Genomic DNA, 18,214 nt, shown 5'->3' on the forward strand with positions numbered 1-18,214 from the left:
AGATCCATTCATTGCCAAGGGCAGATTTATTTATACCGCAGTTAACTGCCACGGTTAAATGAAAATGATACGATCATTTAAATTACAGTTGTTACACGTTGAATGGAATTATTACCATTGAAAAAAAATGTCTAAAATATTGTCCTCGACTTTTGTAAAGCAAAATATTTTTACAGAAGAAAATACAGAGTTAATTTATAAAATGTTATAAAGACTTGGACTTAACAACAGTCCAAAAAAGTGTTAATTTGTTAACAATTAAACTATTTATAATGGACTCTTTAGATACGCGTTCATCGGCCGTGACGGACGCACCGCACGCACGGATTAAACGAATTTGAGGATGATGATGCATCGCTATTTAAAATCATAAAAGCTAACTAAAATTCTTCGCGGTCTATACGTTCGGTGCGTCAACGCAGGCCAATGGTCGCGTACCTTTATGAAGTTTTCGTTTACGTCATCAATTTCGTGGTAACTTTTGAATTCCTTCGTTGTATTACAATTCATTCATTGTGCTTGGCTCACCCACCTGTCTAGGCAGCGGGCACGCTTCGGCATACGTGACTAGCTAGCTGGTAGTTTCGTTCACCATGCCCTCATGCGTCAATGCATGTCCCTACTGAATGAGTTTCTTAATTTATTATCCTACTAGCTGTTACCCGCGACTCCGTTCGCGCGGAATTAAAGAAAAATTTTATTAGTAGCCTATCAGTTCTTATGTTCTACATCTAAGGCAAATTCCATTAAGATCCTTTGATCCGTTCTGCTGATACATGCATTCATTCATACATCCAAACATTGGCATTGGTAATATTAGGAAGATTGTTTTATTATTTTTATCACTCGATATTGAAATGATTATAGTATTGTTAGATTATAAATAGTTAACAGTCAGAAGCCTTATAACATTATCGAGGTGATTATGCCAAGGTTCATCATCATCATCATGTGATAATGATGAATAATGTTATTCAATGTACCAACTCATAATAATTTTATCAACCTGATTGGTGCCCGACTACAGTACAGTGGTTAAGAGTTGTAAAGTTGTTGAGAGACCTTGGAATAAAAAAGCAGAATCTATTATTCTGGCGTCTAAAAAATCTATTTTCCGTATTGTTTTTTTAATATTTGAAGTAGGATCTAGTTTACTGAATTGAAATGTCCCGTTTGTTAAGATGGATGATTTTTGTATTGTGTAAGACTTCTATTTATTAGTTTACGTTATATGTTTGTTTTCTAATATTTAATGTATAGCAAGTTCTTGTCTACTGCCGTATATGTTTTTGTATTGCTATGACGACACTGAATTGGACATTGTGACTGGGCCATCGCCATTCCGGTGACAATCAGCATCCACCTCGCTAAAGGAAGTATGCCATTTATAGCGACTATTTTAAACTGTCCAACCCACATGTGACGTCTGCGTGGGCCGATATAGAGCTCTTTTATATTTTACCTATTTGTCTACGCTATTCTTGAGACTTTAAATTAGTATGACGTAATTTGAGGTTAGAAATCGGATGTTAGTAGACTTTTGAGTCAAAAGTGAGATTTTGTGCGAGAATAACTAAATTATATTGCACAATATACTGTAACTCCCACCTAAATATGTAACTTCCTGGCTGCCTCATTAGACTAATACTGTAATTTGAGTCCAAAGTGTGTGGAGTTGAATTATCGTTAGTGCGTAAGTTCGCATTAACGACTTTGTTATGTTCATCTAAATTGGTTCTTATGACTTCACATTAATGTGTTCTAACTAATTTCAGTCTCATTTGCATTAGTTGCGAGTTTTTTTTATATCATAAGGTGGCAAACGAGCGAGCAGCCACCTGAAATCGTCGAAATGGCGAAGTGATCGTTGCCCATAGACATACGCAATTGCGTATGCGTTGCCTACCTTTAATCAACGGAGGAGAGGATGCACAGAAAGAAAAGATTTCCCCTTCAATGCATCCTCTCATCCGGAAAGTCCACTTCCACTTCCCATCCTTTCCTTATGAGAAAATGGGTGGGAAGGGAAAAAATACTAAATTAGGCCTCCGGGACGCACACTCATCAGACGAAAGGCGGAATTGCTTCCACTTCACGCCTGTCTTCTGTGTGATTAAATGTAGTTAATTCAAATAAGTCATCTCCTCTTCAGTGGACGTTAAAGTTACTAATAACTTTTTGTTCATTTCAGCTTATATAATGGTATAGCTGTGCTAAGAAAGAAAGGAGCAAATTGACGACTTCTTCACAAGAAGTTACAGACGGTTAATTTTAGTATGACAAAAGCGGACTAGATAAGGAAAAGGGGAAATGATTAACGAGGAATTAGTTACGTCTTTAACCCCTACTGATTTTCCCGACGCGATATATTCAAGCTAGCTTGAAATTAACAAGGAAAAACATAACATAAAATACAAATGTTTTTCGAAAACGCCGAGGTATTTTGCGCTCGCTCGGACGCGGAACTGCTTCATTGTTTCAAACTCAGCAGCTCGGCAAAATGCTGTAAAATGTATGTTGAAAAAACGAGGTCACTCTCAACACTAATAACAAGAAAGTTTTGCGAACTTTGCTAATTAAAAAAATATTATTTTCTGCGCTGCGTAGATTAACTAGCACAGAAACTATTTTTAATTTTTGTAATGCAACAATAAGAAGAATTAGCATTGAGCCATTTTTTAAAATAACCCACTTAACATTATTTTATATCTATGAGTTCTGTCAAATTGCTCCATCTATAGGCTATAACTGATATTGTATAAATTAATGTTCTATATTGATTGTGGTATTTATAAATTAATTTACTCATAGTATTAATATTTCTCACAGAGTTTAAGATCATGATGTAATGGTTAAAACAGGCTTCGCATAAACGAACTTATCTTTGAAATTCCATACCAAGAACCAGAAAGTGCATAAACTGCAACCATTTTATGATTAAAAGAAAACAACGGCTAATAAATAGTTAATAAGCTATGTACATAGCATAGTAGCAAGCTATATACAGTAAAAGCTATGTGGTCTTTGCACATTCATGTAGGCCTAAAAGTTATGAAACTGCGAAAAACACAATGGCTCCTGTTGTTTTAGCTTCTCTTTAACTAAAAGCTGAAAAGTGTTCCCTCTCAGCGGAATGCAAGAACAATGCGCAAGGCAAGAGGCCCCTTTGTGTATGGTTGGCTTTGATAAAAGAAATGTTCATTTGTGAGAAAAGTGTTCACAAATACTTTCCAATGCTGCACATTTCACGTTATAAGACAATAAGGTTTTTAAGTAATTATTCTTTTGGTTGTTCGATTTGATTTTTATTTTAAACATACGGCAAATCGGAAAGTGAAGGACCGCATATTGTAAAATATATTGGGGAAGGTACTGGGTAAGGCCTGTTCCAATACAGACTGATGATGATAGTAATAGATCGGACACAAAAATCTGGCACGCAAATTTTTAGTTTTTATGTTAAATTGTAAAATTTTATTATTTCTAAAGTATTAAGGGTTTCATTTTATAAAAGTTTTATTTTGTGATTACAAAAAAAAAACAGCTTGTAGTCAAAAGATGGCAATATATTATTAAATAATGTCAAACTCAAGGTTTGACAGTAAAACTCTGAGTGAAACTAAATGAAAATGAAAACAAAATATTTGATTTCTTGATTTTGTATTAAAGGAATTGTGTACCATAATTATTATTTTTTTTAAACCGTAAATTTTAAAATGCTTTGTTTGTTTCATTATACTAAATGAGTGTAACAAGATTGTTTTAAATAAAAGGATCTAAAAATGATTCAAGAAAACGTTCGTCAGGATTTACTTGCTTTTGTGCCATCCTCAATTTTAGGAGAAGTAAAATGTTTTGTTTTCTATGATAACCATCCAAGAGCCGATAGACAAATTGATGTTTTAGTTTGTACACAACGGAAAGAAGTGATAGAGTTTTATAAAAGAGAACAAATTTCATCATTACTGTTAAATACTTCACAGAATTTTCGTGAAGTTCGATGTTTTAGAAATGTGAATTGCGAACTTTTTTATTTTGTTGCTACGGACGATGAACTTTTTATAGTATCGAGCAAAAATAGTTTAGATCTTGTACACAGATTAACAGATGTTGATAGTTTTGAAGTGTTTGATATTGGATGCAGTGGCAAAGCTTGTTTAAAAGTGATTTCAAAGGATGACGCCGTGCCCTTGCTTTTTGATGAAAACTTCAAAATTATTAGTGAAAGAAATATTGAATTTGATGCTGTAAATTCAGATGAGTCAGCTCCAATCATAATGCAGCTGACTAGAAAACTAAAAGAAGTAGAATACAATATTAAATGCAATGAAAACAAATACAATGAATACTTAAATTTACGAAAAATGGCCACATTCCATTTATACCAGAAGATTTCTCCTAACCTAAATGAATCTCTATTCAATTTAAATTCCAAAGAAGTAAGTTTAATTTACAAATAAAATAAAAAAGAATAATTTGTCTACTGTAATAACATCCATAGAGACATAGCAAATCATGTTGTTGAAATATTGTCAGCTGAATTCTTTCTTACTTATTGATAATTCCATAATATTTACTGCCGACACATTAGGTTTATTTATAGTATCAAATTATTTTAAGTAAATAATAAAAAAATATTTTCCATTTCAGATAGTTTCTTCTATGAACTTAAAAACATGGAGCCCATGGATTAAATTGTGTAATAAAAAGGTTGTTGTTGCTTTTAACTTGTTAAATAATAATAATGTGTAAGTCAAATTTGCTATCCATACTCTTAATTACAATATTAGCTGTCTCCCGCAACACTGTCAATGTCATATTGAAAAAAAAACTTAATTTGTACCCTATGTGTTCTTTTAGACTATGTTCTACATCTATGCCAAGTTTCAGCGAGATCCATGCATCCTTTCTGGAGATACCTTCAAACAAACATCCATCCAAACATTTGCATTTATTTTATTAATTAGTAAGATAATCATTATTGTAGTAATTAGGCTATCATCTAAACCATGTATAGAATATATGAAGTGTTAATCAATTAAGAGTTTTTTTTTCAGATTGCTCGAAGATGTGTATGTTCTGTTAAACAGTACTACAAAAAGGTCCTTAGTCTATATAACTAAACTTTTTCATCAAACACAAGATAATTGGTTGGAAATTGAACAACATATAAAACCTAATACTACAGTGACAGTTGCAACATGTATTGATCTAAAAGAATTACAACATGATGCGACCAGTGGTTTAAAGTTTGATATGGTTTTAAGTTTTAAAAAATCTGGAGAAAATTATCTACTGCCATTTGAAAAAGTTTCTATCTCGGCATCGGATGTTATGGGAGAAAATTTTGATGTTCTTGCAAGTAATAAGGGTAATTATTGTATTTACTTACTACTACAATTTACGTAGGATTAATATATAGGATATAGGCTTAGTATAATATGATAAAGACGACATAATCACACCTGTAATCCAGAGGGGTAGACAGAGACTATGGCCCTCTATTGGGAAGAAAAAGCAAAGGGAATAACAAATCATTACTGAAATATGGTTTTTGTATACGAGGAACAGCCGAGCCAATCTATAAGTAAACACAAAAGAATAAATATTTTTTAAATTCTCACATATTTTAACAAAAATATAGTAAAGTTACCATAAAGTTAACATTTTCCATTTTACAGATGAACAACAAACCTTTTTATCTATATGTGCAACATCAGAAACAATGACATTAGTACTACGTCATATTAAAGATGAAAGAGAGGAAACACTGGTTGATATATTCAGCAAATATTTGAAAATGGAACAATTTAAAACAAGAAAAAATGTTTTTATACATAAATCATCACCTTATCATGCACTTTATGGCATAATGGTGATATGTCAAAATGGTGATGTAAAATACAGTGATAAGTTTACAATAGAAGTACATTCAAGGTAAATCTTACAGACATTTGCTTATTATGAGTTTATTTGCATGTGAATTATTTTCTACAAATATATTGGATACCTTTAATCAACGGAGGACGGAGACACACAGAAAGAGAATATTTTCTTTTCCTAAGCATCCTCTCATCCGGAAAATCCATTTCCACTTCCCATCCTTTACTTTTAAGAAAAAGGATGGGAAGGGAAAGAGCACTAAAATTAGTCCTCCGGAATTCTAAACATGTAATTCAAATGGGATTTTTTTTCCCATTGGGCCAGTCATTGTTATGTCAATCAGCTCACACAATCAGATAATTATTATTCTTCTCAGTTATCATCCATCTGTGCCTTTTCACAATTATTTGGGGTCAGCCTTTCTTGTCTTTATTCTCCAGAGAGCTTGATTACTGGATTCTTGTTGGTCTAGGCCGATTTCTTTCATTTATTTTAAGTAACTTCTTAATTTCAGTTTTATTAATGTCATATTTATCTCAAATTACAGATGTCAGTCGCAAATAGTGTCTTTAATTCATTACATCAACGATGTTGTACCATTTAGAATTATAGTTACAACGCCAAATTACAAAATCACATCTGATACAACGGAATTAACCAATTATAATGAGGAAATAGTTGACAATGAACAAAACATAAATTATATGCAATTAGCTTCGTCTGCTTTGAACCAAACGTCAATGTTATTAGAATATCTTGATTTGTGTATGATTCAAATGAATATGAGTAAAGATTATACGATATTAAATAAAGTTGGCAGTGAAATTGATTTATTTGCCTGCGGATTGGACAAATTTATAGAATTCAGAAACAGATTATTAAAAGAAGTGTACACTGGTATACAAAAGTGTGGAAATAATAATGATTTATTACTTTTAAGGCAAAATTCAGTTGAAATTATAGATGATGAGATGTAGTTTTTCTAAGTGAAATAAATATTTTTAAGTATGTTCTGATCTCTTTTAATTATATATTTCTTAGATTAACAGGTTGTTTTTTTATTTGTCTTATGTTGGAACTTCATAAAATTAAGGAAACAAGGAACTAACAGGAAATATAGGAATTATTTTCATATGAGTTTAAAACATAAAATACAATTTTAAACAAAATTGATATTTTATTATAAAACATTACAAATTCTCTCAAAATATTTACATTTTTAGGATTTTCTTATAAATTAATCTACATTTGCTTTCGAGTTTGATGACACTTCTTCTTCTTTTAGTTACTGGTGGACTCCATCGTTTATTTTTGATGACACTTATTTTGACATATGTCATCCCTTACATTTTCTTTGAAAAAGACAGAGACAATAATATGTGTCAAATCAAGTTGATGCAGTCAAAACCCAATAATAGAAGCATACACGATAAGTAGTCACAATCTTACTTATAAATAATATAAATGCAAATGTTTGGATGGATGTATGTTGTTATCTACTCCAGAACGGCATCCATAGATCTGGATGAAATTTGACGTAGATCTAGAACATAGTCTGATAAAACACAGGCTACTTTTGATCCCGAAAATTTCTTAATTCCCAGAGGAATATGTTATATGAATATGAACCGGTATTATTAAAACGTTGTTATTAAAATTAAAAAAAAAATCTTGATAGTTTTATTTCCTTCACCGTGTATCACCACTCATCTAACGAAAAGAGTTATATCTTTTAAAATATACTATGAGATGTAACTTTCTTCGTTGGTTTTTAAAATACAATAAGAATATTCATTAACGCATTTATCAATTATTATGGTACAAATTTATTTTATATTCACTAAACTATTTGAATAAAAATACTATATTTAAATAATAAAATTATCTTAAGTAAAAAATTAAAAGTACTTGAGCAGCACAAATTAACTATAATAATTTGTAGCACTATTTTAAATATTTCGTAATAATTTTAAATATATTTCTTAGTATTTTATAGCACCTTAAAGGCAGCTTTTATTGTCCTAATATATTTGTTTTTGATTTTTTAATTAACAAGTAAATAAATAATATTTATTATATTTATAAAAATTAACCCACAACCGATATGTAACCCGTTATAGTTGACAACAAATAATCTGACGTTACAAGCTTAGTTTGACGTCACACGCTTAATCTGACGTCACAAGCTTAATCTGACATCATCAGCTTAACCCTTATGTTCATTTTGTATAATATACTATACATACAACTTTATAAATATATATGATCATTTTAAATTAATTTTTAACTTAGTTTTATTAAACATATGACATTTCTAGACGTTTTTTGCTTTTCTTCAAAAAAGAACTCTTGCCACAATAAGGGTTAATCTGACGCAACAAGCTAATCTTTTTTTAAATATTATTTAGAAAAATACTGCGATATAAAATATATTTAACTATTTATTCTGAATTTAGACTAATGCGTCAGAATTGGTGTAGTAAATAGATTATTTGTTTTCAACATTGTTATTCCTAATTGTAATTAACGTGCTCTCACACAGATTATATAACAGACAGGACATGTTTAACAAAGTCCTGTCCGGAGCACAAACTATTCGTCAGGTACTAGGAAGCAATTTATTGCCGCCTGACTCTTATTATATTTACAATTTAAAAACTAAATTAGTTATAAAAAAAATAAGGTTATCAAGCACTTATAAACTCCTCAACCAACCGGCACCGTCTCGCCTAGCTAAACATTTATAAATCAGCACTGAGTTGGTTTAAATGTTCAGCTCACATAAATTTCAACAACTAAATTGGCAGCTCACAACTCAGTGGAATGTAACATAACTATGTGAGCCGCGAGCTGCCAGGTGACTCGCAGTTCAGAGCTCCAAACGCAAATCACTATGCAGGAACACTTCGATCTGAGCTGTGAATCGGTTCACTGATCTGCTTCACACATGTGAGCTGCTGATCCGCAGGTCAAAATATTAGTTGAGCGACCCATGTTTTGCTGATTGAGTGAGTTAAAGATATAAATTTGTTAGTAAAAATGACGCTGGCACAGTTAGCTGATGTTAACCGTCTAATCGCTTTCAGCTTGACCACCTGTGTTACGTAGAGGTTGTAAGTGCGTGATAACCTTTATTATAGTATAGTATAGTGCCAGAGACTATGTCACTAACGATCTTCGTTTGTAATCACTAGGAATTTTTTGATTGTAATATATTGGAACTGAACAACTTATAGAGTGTTTCTGAGACCAAAATTCCTTTTGAAAACATATTTTTTGTTGTGTATTGTATTGCGTTTTGTCATAGATTGATGACGATAGTTTTTATACAGATTTTGATCTCATAAACCCACAATTAATTTCTAAAATACATTTATAACTAACTACTATTAAACAAAAATAAAATCACACATATGATTCCTAAAGATAAACAGAAAAAATTTAAAATTAATTAAAAAATAATTTACATACAACAAAATAATTAACAAAATAAATTATACAGTCAAATTGAAAAAAAAAATTATACTATTTCATATAAAAATATGAATTTTATCTAATTCTATTATTGCATTGCACTTCCGGCCATTAATTTCTACTTAAAAATAAAAACTTATTATTAAATCCAAAAACTTAACGTTAAATAGAGGTATATGATATATTAATGTTAATTATAGTAATTATTGCACAAATTATTGCACAGTTTCTTATCACTTATTGCACACACTTATTATTATTTATTTTAAATTAAATAATATTTGTATCTATCGTTTAATTTCACGTAAACTATTTCTAAATGTCTGACTACTATTTGAATTGTCATCACTTGATGGCAACTTTCTAAAACTTCCAAAATACACTGAATGCGTCTCTGTACTTTCAGCACCGGATTCACTCCTCGCTTCGTTTTCAGTATCGTCTGTATCACTAGCATTAACTATTTTAGCTATCACTAATTTTCTATTTATTTGTCTAGAACATGTAGAGTCACTGCTTAGATAACCAGAATCGTCTATATTACCCTTTTTTCGCCTATATTTAGTTCTATGACCATCATCTTTACCCCGAACGAAAGTCCCAGTGTCTATATTACTGCAACAATTTCTACCAATTCGTCGATTTGAATTCCTGCAAACACTAGTTTTTGGCATAGTCGGTATACAATTTGCGGTGGAAGGCATATGGTCATATTGACCACATTCTGAAGTTGATTGGACAGAAGCTCTCATTGGACTGCAGGATGATCCATAGTTTAAATCTCTATTAGGATTAGGTTCTGCCAATGTGGTAATTTGTTTCGGACTGAGGCTTCTGGTTTTCGAGTTTTTTGAATACGATCCTTCAGTTGTTCTATCATTTTCAACTCGTCTAGCTGGAATTATTGGTTGCTCGTACAAAGATGAGTCTTCGGTTGGTGGTAATGGAGGCAAAATATCAGGTCTAGCTAAGTTTTTTAACTGTTTTATTGTGGGTGGTGTACATTGGCGTTGTCTTTTAGAATGTCTATATTCTAAGGTTAATATTCGACCTTCTTCTGGGTTCCATCCACTATCATCCCATGTATCATCATCTTCTATGGGTTTAGTTCCTGTATCTGAGGTAACCTGACAATTTTGTACGGTTTCATTTTTTAAACTGTTAAATTTTGCTGTATATTCAACTTGATTTGAAGTTTTTTTAAAGGTACCACTGCTCCTAAGTTGTATTCTTTGGGGCTGTTTATCATTGTTCTCGATAGTTTCAACTAAATCTTTTCGACTAAACTGAATATTAGGTATAAAATCTTTATTCTTAGGATGTTTACGATCTAATGTATCCGGCTCAAAACCATCAGATTCGTGAATCTTTATGTAGTTCTCTGGTGGATCTTTTACTTCGATGGTTAAGCAACCTGGTTTTTCTTCACCGTTTTCCAATTGAGTGAATTTTCTACTTCCCATAGAGCAGTCTGAACCACTAGGAGTAGTTGGTGTACTGCCGAAATTATAATTATTGTTAACGTACACTTCGCTTACTAAACTGTAATCGCTTTTCTCTTTTGGATTATTTTTAATTTCTATAGGATTAGGAGAAGTGGTAGGTATTTTTTCAATTATTTCATAATGATTTTGATCCGTACACATATCTCTTTGCGGTGAAGGAGTATTGCTATTACTACTTGAATTCGTTTTATATACAGCATTTCTCATTGTTAGTTCCTCTTCTAAAGGTAAAGCGTTGCTTAAACTGGGACTTGCTTGTGAAGAAGAAACTTCTGGGTAATCGGTTGGTGTTAAAATTCTCTTTTTGTTAGTCGTTCTTTCTAAACTATCAGTCTCGTAATCGTTACCATTCGGGCTGTCAGATTTATGTCTTGTTAATGTGCTTTGACCATCAATATTCAATGATCTGGTCATAAATTTCTCTTCATCAGAACTGCTAGTATTTTCAGATTTCGCACAGTGTTCTAACGCGATAGCTTCATTTACCATATCTGGTAATAAATTTTTATTATTTAGAATTTTATTTCTACGCTGTAGTGTTTTGTAACTCCTTGAACTGCCTGATCTATAGTCATTCAAGGGGAAATCTTCTATAGCGTTTGTCTGACATTGATTGATGTGGTCACATTCAACATTGTTGAAGTCAGGTAATGGTATATTGTAGTTTCTTGATGGTTCAGATCTGACAGAACGTGTTGAAGATCTATTAGATGCGTGAACATGATCACTTGAATACATAGAGTTACATGATGAAAAGCTTCCTTGTTTTTTAATTCGGCATCTATTTTCAATATTAGGTAAAGATAAAAGAGATTCTGATAAATTTTGACTATTATCAGATATATCGCTGTACATCTGTTTTCCATTAGGTATATTTTCTAACCATTTGCGTATGCTACTTTGTTTATCACCTTTTGTATTAAGACAACCGGTACATTTTATAACGTCAGTTTTCATGTGATTTTTCGAATCACTATTAGTACATCCCGGACAACCGACACAATTCACTGATTTCTTTCTACTATTCTCTCGTTTAAGACTTAATATACTACCGCTACGTTGGCTTCCTAAACCGTGATACAAATCTAAGCTATTCCCAGAATAAGTCTCTTCTTCGGGTATTTCATTTAGAACAGGATGAAAACGTTTAGCAGCCATTTTGTGTTTTGCTATTGAAATAACTTCCCTTATTTTTGTTAGAAATTCAAGAGCAGCTGGGGGTGGTTCCTGTAAGGTAATTAAAATTCTGTTCATTTTAAATCCCATCTTATAGTAAGAGCTATTAGTTTAATACTTACAGCCATTAATTGTGGTTCAAAGTACGCTGGATTGAAGTATAGTTTCCGTCGTGTGGTGCCAACAGGTCGTGTTATTTCTCTATCATCTATTGTCTCAACTATAGATACGTGTTCGTCGGGTAGTTTTTCAATTCCTGATTCATCTCGGTGAGCAACATCTGTATCATTTTGATGTCTCATTTCTCTACTTTGGAGATGAACGACCGCTGATGTAGTTTGTTTCTGAAAATAATAAGAAAATTTAATTATTTGGTTCACAGCACAATGCAAATAATCTTTATCTGTTACATACTTTGCATACGTTTTCTTCGCTTCGTGAACTACTGCCGGCGAAGTCATCAGAATCTGATACATTACTACCAGAGTCACTTGGAAACCCACCCTTGTCATGGTACTGTCTACTTAATAAAGGATTTTTCTTAATAACACCATCATCTTGTCCGAGAACATTTGGTAATGTTTGTATACGTTCATTATTAATTCTTACTATGTCTCGTTCGGTTAGGATTTTGCCATCTTTGCTCTTTATACTTTTAAGTTTTCTTGCATTATTTTCTTCGGAGGCTGCTTTTCGACGTTTTCGTATGTGTAGATATAAGAAAACTGATGCAACGTAAATAAGACCGAGGAGTAGAGAACTAATTCCTATAACTACGTATTCAGTAACAGTTAGTCCGGAAGTAACGACGGTGCTTGCAGTTTGTGCATTCGGTGCGAACTGAACTTCAGTTATATCTGAAAAGATAAGTTATACTAACTTTCAGTTTATTCTAGTATGATATAGGTCATGTAGTTAACAAAAGCAATAAAAAATCAACCTAATATCCCAAAATTATATTAGCTCTATAGAGAACTATAGTTATCAGCTGTAAGTTTCGAGCCAATTAGTTAAAAAATAACATACTGCTAGGTGATCTGATGGGTGTGCCTTGTACTCTGAAGGCTACACATGGTGTGAAGACGCCACGTAGATCCAGCGGTGATGCTGGAGTGGCTGACACGTCGCGGCACAACAAGCGTACCACTAGTACCCGGCCTGACATTCGCGTACGCAACTCATCCTCGCCGCTCCACTGGGAATATCGAAGCACTTGTATAAATTCATATTGTCATCCCTCTCATTCTCTTTGAAGAAAACAGAGACCACAATATATGTCAGTGTTACCCCAGCAGTATTTCACGTTGATACATGGGCATAAATACTACTGTACTCAAGGTTCAGGGTTACTAAGTACCAATAGGTCAAACGATTTTGAGGGCCTGAGTTAGATTTAGAGGACGGTTTTATAAACATACAGTGGTCTCCAGTGATATGTTTAGTAGAAGTTTTTTTGGATGATGGTTACAGGGTGTTCAATTGGATCAAGATTTAAAGTTCTTTTTGTCAATCACATCTTTTGTTATAATATAATGTGTCAAAAAATAGATTCTAAAATTTCAACAAACCTGCAAGAACGTACGACCTTCATCTCGGAAAAGGCTGAAGGGGACGTCAGCGTCGAGCGTGTTCCGTAGATCTACGAAGCCTTTGCGCGTGAGAAATTGCGCACCGGACACCGCGCATATCGGAGTTTTGACATCTGAAGTTAGTAGTAAAGTTTATATAAAAAAACCGGACAGGTGTCTGCTGTACAAATAATTAAATCCATATTAACTGATTGTTATAAAAATCAAAGTAAATTAATTATAAGTTACTTTTGTATCTCATGTTATCATTTAAATAAATTGTATCATCCTGTACTTACTATGAAAGTTGATCTCCCTGGACGGATGTATAATTTGACCCTTTAAAGGTAAATATACAAATGGTATGCGTACGCCGACACCGGTACCGAAAGTCGCCAAAGAGCATTCTGTAATAAACCAATTTATGGATGTTACGAGAATAAGAAATACAAACATTTGAGTTATCGTCGTTTATCCTTCGCGGTCGCCATGTTTGTTAATTTTATTGAACGTCATTTGTAAAGGAATTAAGTCTAATACCGCATTATTTGCATTACAAGGTTATTTTTTTAATATGGAACGTTATTGCCTCGTTGCAAAAGCGCCCACAACAACGTTACAGTACCTAATTTGCTGATATTTCAAAGAAATAATGATAATAAACACACATTGAATGTTTTCGAAAAATTTATGATGAATTTCGTTTTGTGATTTTGGGTATTAATATTACTGTAATACCTCCGCTGTGAAATATTATTTCGGTATTAAGATACAGTTTGACATATTTGAGTAATAATAAAAAATTCTTCATAATACATTGTGACAAACTGCTAACGGGTAAACCTTATGCAATCTGCAATTTACCTAAATGTTAAGCAACAAATGACCTACAACAACGTTCATTTTCACGTTTAGAGTATTGTCTTTTTCATTGTCAATCCACAATAGATGATAGTTACCTGGTAGATCATCAACGCATAGTTCCCGGTCCTCCCTGAAGAGCGGCGCGCGCTGGGGACAGGCGCAAGCGCATTGCGTACCCGGCGGCCGGGGAGCTGCGCCTGCGCCATGCTCCGCGCATTGCGCTGCACCGCACTCCCCTAGCAAAATGAAAGACGGAGGTTATGGCAGTTTATATTTATCTAATTAGGCTAATTAGGAACTGAATAAGGTTTAGAAAGGGGTGCACCGGAAAAAAGTATGATAATCTCTGTCATAAACTATAGTAAATAAAGAAGACTAAGATATCTTACTTATAAGTGTGAAGACGTCGCCTGTGTCGGTGCGCGCGAGGTCGCCGAGCGCGGCAGACGCGGCGGGCCGGCCCAGCGACAGCGCTGCCAGCCAGCCTAGCAGCAGCACCGCCATGCTAGCCGCCCCCCGCACCGCCGCCTGACCACCGCATCGCGCATCCCGCACCTTAAATGACGCATTTATAAAATATCAGTTAAATACCGTTGATATGTTAGATTAAATATTGTGTTAACCCTGTAACCACTCAGAAATCAACGATAAATAACAGAACTCTGAGAAATTTTGATGTCAGAAACCAACGATTCGTCTTCTATAGCAAAGGAAAAGCAAGACACATATATCTGATACATACAACGGTTATTCTGACCGATAAAATACGGTTTCGATCACGTAGTTCTAACGTTACGTGTTACATTTACAGCTGCATGACAACGGTGATATATCACATCTCTATCCTGTTGTCACTTTACACAAGTTTTTTCCTAACATTTCGCGTACTGCAGTAAAATTTCGAGCTTTCGCATGTATCTGCGTGAAAATGTAAGATTCGTGTGAAACTTCATATTTACGTAGGTATTAGGTACTAGCTGAGAATAAACACATTTATAGATATTATGAATAATTTTGTATTCTATTTTTAACTTAGATAATTACCAAAAATTTAAAGTACAGTCTGCAAAAAAAATTCTGTATTTAAAGTACATATCATATTTGTTCGTAAAACAAATTAAGTAAATACAAACACAGCGATCATCTAGTCTATTCATTTGACATGTGAATGAAAACGTCGAGCAAATTGTAACACGATCCGAGTGAAAGCTCACGAGATTTCGCAAAAATTCAACGGCATTGTGTTCACAAATAGATTTCACTTAGTTCCCAAGAGCAATGAAGAAGAGATCTTTTTATAATCAATATAGATTCCTTCTACTATTTTTCCGACACTGATGTGGAGTGAAATCGATTCTTGGATCTAACAAGTCATGAGTCACTTAAGGCGCTTCGTACACAAGACAACGATTTTAGTCGTTAACTGACTTACGTAATATAATTTCTTAGAGGTTCATACATAGCGGGAGTCGCCAACTTTTCTGTCATCGCAGACAGTCGCTCGCAACATTTTTGTCAAGATCGTAGTAAAAAAAGTCGCTGCAATGTTGAAGATGGCAAACCAATTGAGTTGTTATTCCTGTACCGATCCAATAGACGATTCGCATCGTCGATTCAACGGTGTGTGTACGGAATGTGCGCAACACGATTCTCGCAACACAATCATACAATATTAGTTTCGATGATTTACCTTGTATGTGTACGAAGGGCCTTAGTGTGTGTTTGTTTTTAAAATCAGGTGTCGACCTTAATTATTAATGCATTTGTTATCTTTATCAATGTTTGTGTAGTCATCGTAGTGTGGTTCATGGCGCTAAGGGCCAGCGCGTGCTATTAACATAATATTGACATTTCGAATCTGTAGCTTGCATTGGCTGAATGTTTGCTGTCATCGGGCAAACATGTAGAACACTGTTTAAAATGTAACGACGGTACTACAAGCGGGTCGCCGTGACGTAGACAAACTCGCACCGAGGTGGGCCGGACCCCCCGGCCACTCGCATCACTTTAAGACCACTCACAATCAATCATACGTCGCACCATCGTCAAATGATGAACGAACTAATATATTTAAGAGACATGATAACGTATTGCTTCATATTTATTAGATTCGTATTTGCGAATGTTTAGACTTGGCTAAATTGTTCACTGTGATGTCAACATTAACCTGCTTCGTAAATTAGTAGTGGATTTTATATGCAAAGGTAAGTAGTAAACATATTTCTAGTACTTAAAGGCCTGGAGGTGCGTGCGATGGGCCATTGTTACGGACGAGACTAGATATTTAGGCTTGAAGAAACAATGACCACAAAGGTTACATTTAAGTTTTACTATTTGTCATTGGTTTACCGTTCGCCGGAGTGAAGGTAATTTGTGGCGTAAAATGAATATTTTGAGGGCAAATAGATTTCTAGACTCCACTATTATAGAACTGCAACGGAACCACAGAAATAACAAGGCTTGAGTGTAATTGGAAAATTATTGTTTTTCTACATTTATATAAGCGTCTGTTAAACTACAATATTGTTATTATTAACAAATATATTAATTCTTATGGACAGTAATAATTTGTTATGTTACCACTGTTTCTTGTTAATTTTAATTTAGTCAAATATACACTAAATATAGAAATTGGAACTCTAGACAAATTAGGACAGAAACCAATTGATCGAACAACATAACGCACACACCTCTCTTGCCTCTTATACGTTCATATATCTACGCATACATACGTCTCTTTCGGGTGCCGTTAATATCTCCCTTCTTGAGATCAATCAAAATTTTGGTAAAAAACTTTTGGTAGAAAGTTGTACATTTTTTCTTTTAAAAATATAGCAACGAGGTTTTTTTAAACGAGTCTAATCATCAAATCATGTATTACGTTGCAAAAACCTGGCACGTATCAACAAGCATCAAGAGGGCTCGTGTACACTTTTGTAGAATTGTTTGATGTCAAGATTTGAGCGCACTCAAAATTCTCTCTATTAAACTAAGTTAAGTATAATGTGATTTGGCGATATTCAACAATTTTAAAATCTTTAAACGACTAGAGGATGACTTGCTTGTAATCTTGGCGTTTGCCAGGCTAAAAAATATCATAAGAAATCATACTAATATTATAAATGTGAATGTTTCGATGGATGCTTATTTTTTTGAAGGTATCTCCAGAACAGCTGTTCTGGAGATACCTTCATGCATGGATCTCGCTGTTATTTGGTACAGATGTAGAGCGTCGTCTAGAAAAACACGTAGACCGCTAATTAAGTACTAAGTTTTTATTAACGCGCGGACAAAGTTGCGGGCGAAAGCTAGTTTTGTTTATAAAAAGTAAAGCCTTCTATTTTTTGTATTTGCAATACAAATTAAAAAAAATCGTATAAAATCACCGTGGGAATAAAATGTTTGAAGACAGTTATGTGGTGAGCTTAGCGGACAGGATTTAATAGTATGAAGGCTTTATTTCTCAGGCAGATGACGGTAGTACAGTGGTAAGGAAACTGATATTACATATTTATTTAAAACTAACTGTTGCCAGCGACTCCGTCCTCGCGGAATTAAAAAAAAACATAATTAGTAGCCTATGTATTCTACCAGACTATGTTTTATATGTATGCCAAATTTCATCCAGATCCGTTGAGCCGTTCTTGAGATACGTTCAAACAAATATCCATCCAACTAAACATTCGCATTTATATTAGTAAGAAATGAGATTGAATACAATAAGATCGTTGTTATACAGAATAA

At 33.5% G+C, this 18,214-nt stretch overlaps 2 protein-coding genes and 1 long non-coding RNA gene across 3 annotated transcripts in view; 1 reads left to right on the forward strand and 2 right to left on the reverse strand.

Moving 5' to 3' along the window:
• The first annotated feature begins 3,649 nt into the window (after window positions 1–3,649).
• LOC106114077 (uncharacterized) lies at window positions 3,650–6,895 on the forward strand. The gene is made up of 5 exons (XM_013307159.1): window positions 3,650–4,439; window positions 4,651–4,748; window positions 5,058–5,371; window positions 5,682–5,937; window positions 6,431–6,895. The coding sequence occupies exons 1-5, from the start codon at window positions 3,783–3,785 to the stop codon at window positions 6,858–6,860; spliced, it is 1,755 nt and encodes a 584-aa protein (XP_013162613.1). The 5' UTR covers window positions 3,650–3,782; the 3' UTR covers window positions 6,861–6,895.
• Window positions 6,896–9,589: 2,694 nt separating this feature from the next.
• On the reverse strand, window positions 9,590–14,823 carry LOC106113987 (uncharacterized). The gene is made up of 8 exons (XM_013307046.1): window positions 14,796–14,823; window positions 14,566–14,706; window positions 13,906–14,013; window positions 13,607–13,740; window positions 13,065–13,233; window positions 12,453–12,895; window positions 12,161–12,382; window positions 9,590–12,089 (listed from the first exon to the last, which is right to left on the reverse strand). The coding sequence occupies exons 1-8, from the start codon at window positions 14,821–14,823 to the stop codon at window positions 9,645–9,647; spliced, it is 3,690 nt and encodes a 1,229-aa protein (XP_013162500.1). The 3' UTR covers window positions 9,590–9,644.
• Window positions 14,824–14,949: 126 nt separating this feature from the next.
• LOC106114168 (uncharacterized) overlaps window positions 14,950–18,214 on the reverse strand; it is a 42,307-nt gene continuing 39,042 nt past the window's right edge. The window contains exon 3 of the long non-coding RNA XR_001227696.1: window positions 14,950–15,025. This is a non-coding gene — a long non-coding RNA (uncharacterized LOC106114168). The remainder of the gene's footprint in view (window positions 15,026–18,214) is intronic.

The sequence above is a fragment of the Papilio xuthus genome, unplaced genomic scaffold (assembly GCF_000836235.2).
Source record: "Papilio xuthus unplaced genomic scaffold, Pxut_1.1 DF828142.1, whole genome shotgun sequence".
In the NCBI taxonomy this organism is placed as follows: domain Eukaryota; kingdom Metazoa; phylum Arthropoda; class Insecta; order Lepidoptera; family Papilionidae; genus Papilio; species Papilio xuthus.

Bases quoted from the DNA above. Each gene is read 5' to 3' on its own strand.
- LOC106113987 (XM_013307046.1), bottom strand. From the start codon at position 14,823: ATGACAGAGATTATCATACTTTTTTCCG. The intron at 13,741-13,905 runs GTAAGTACAGGA...TACTAACTTCAG, and splicing joins CAGGGAGATCAACTTTCATA to ATGTCAAAACTCCGATATGC. The intron at 12,896-13,064 runs GTATGTTATTTT...TTATCTTTTCAG, and splicing joins ACCCATCAGATCACCTAGCA to ATATAACTGAAGTTCAGTTC.
- LOC106114077 (XM_013307159.1), top strand. From the start codon at position 3,783: ATGATTCAAGAAAACGTTCGTCAGGATTTACTTGCTTTTGTGCCATCC. The intron at 4,440-4,650 runs GTAAGTTTAATT...TTTCCATTTCAG, and splicing joins TCAATTTAAATTCCAAAGAA to ATAGTTTCTTCTATGAACTT. The intron at 5,372-5,681 runs GTAATTATTGTA...TCCATTTTACAG, and splicing joins TGTTCTTGCAAGTAATAAGG to ATGAACAACAAACCTTTTTA.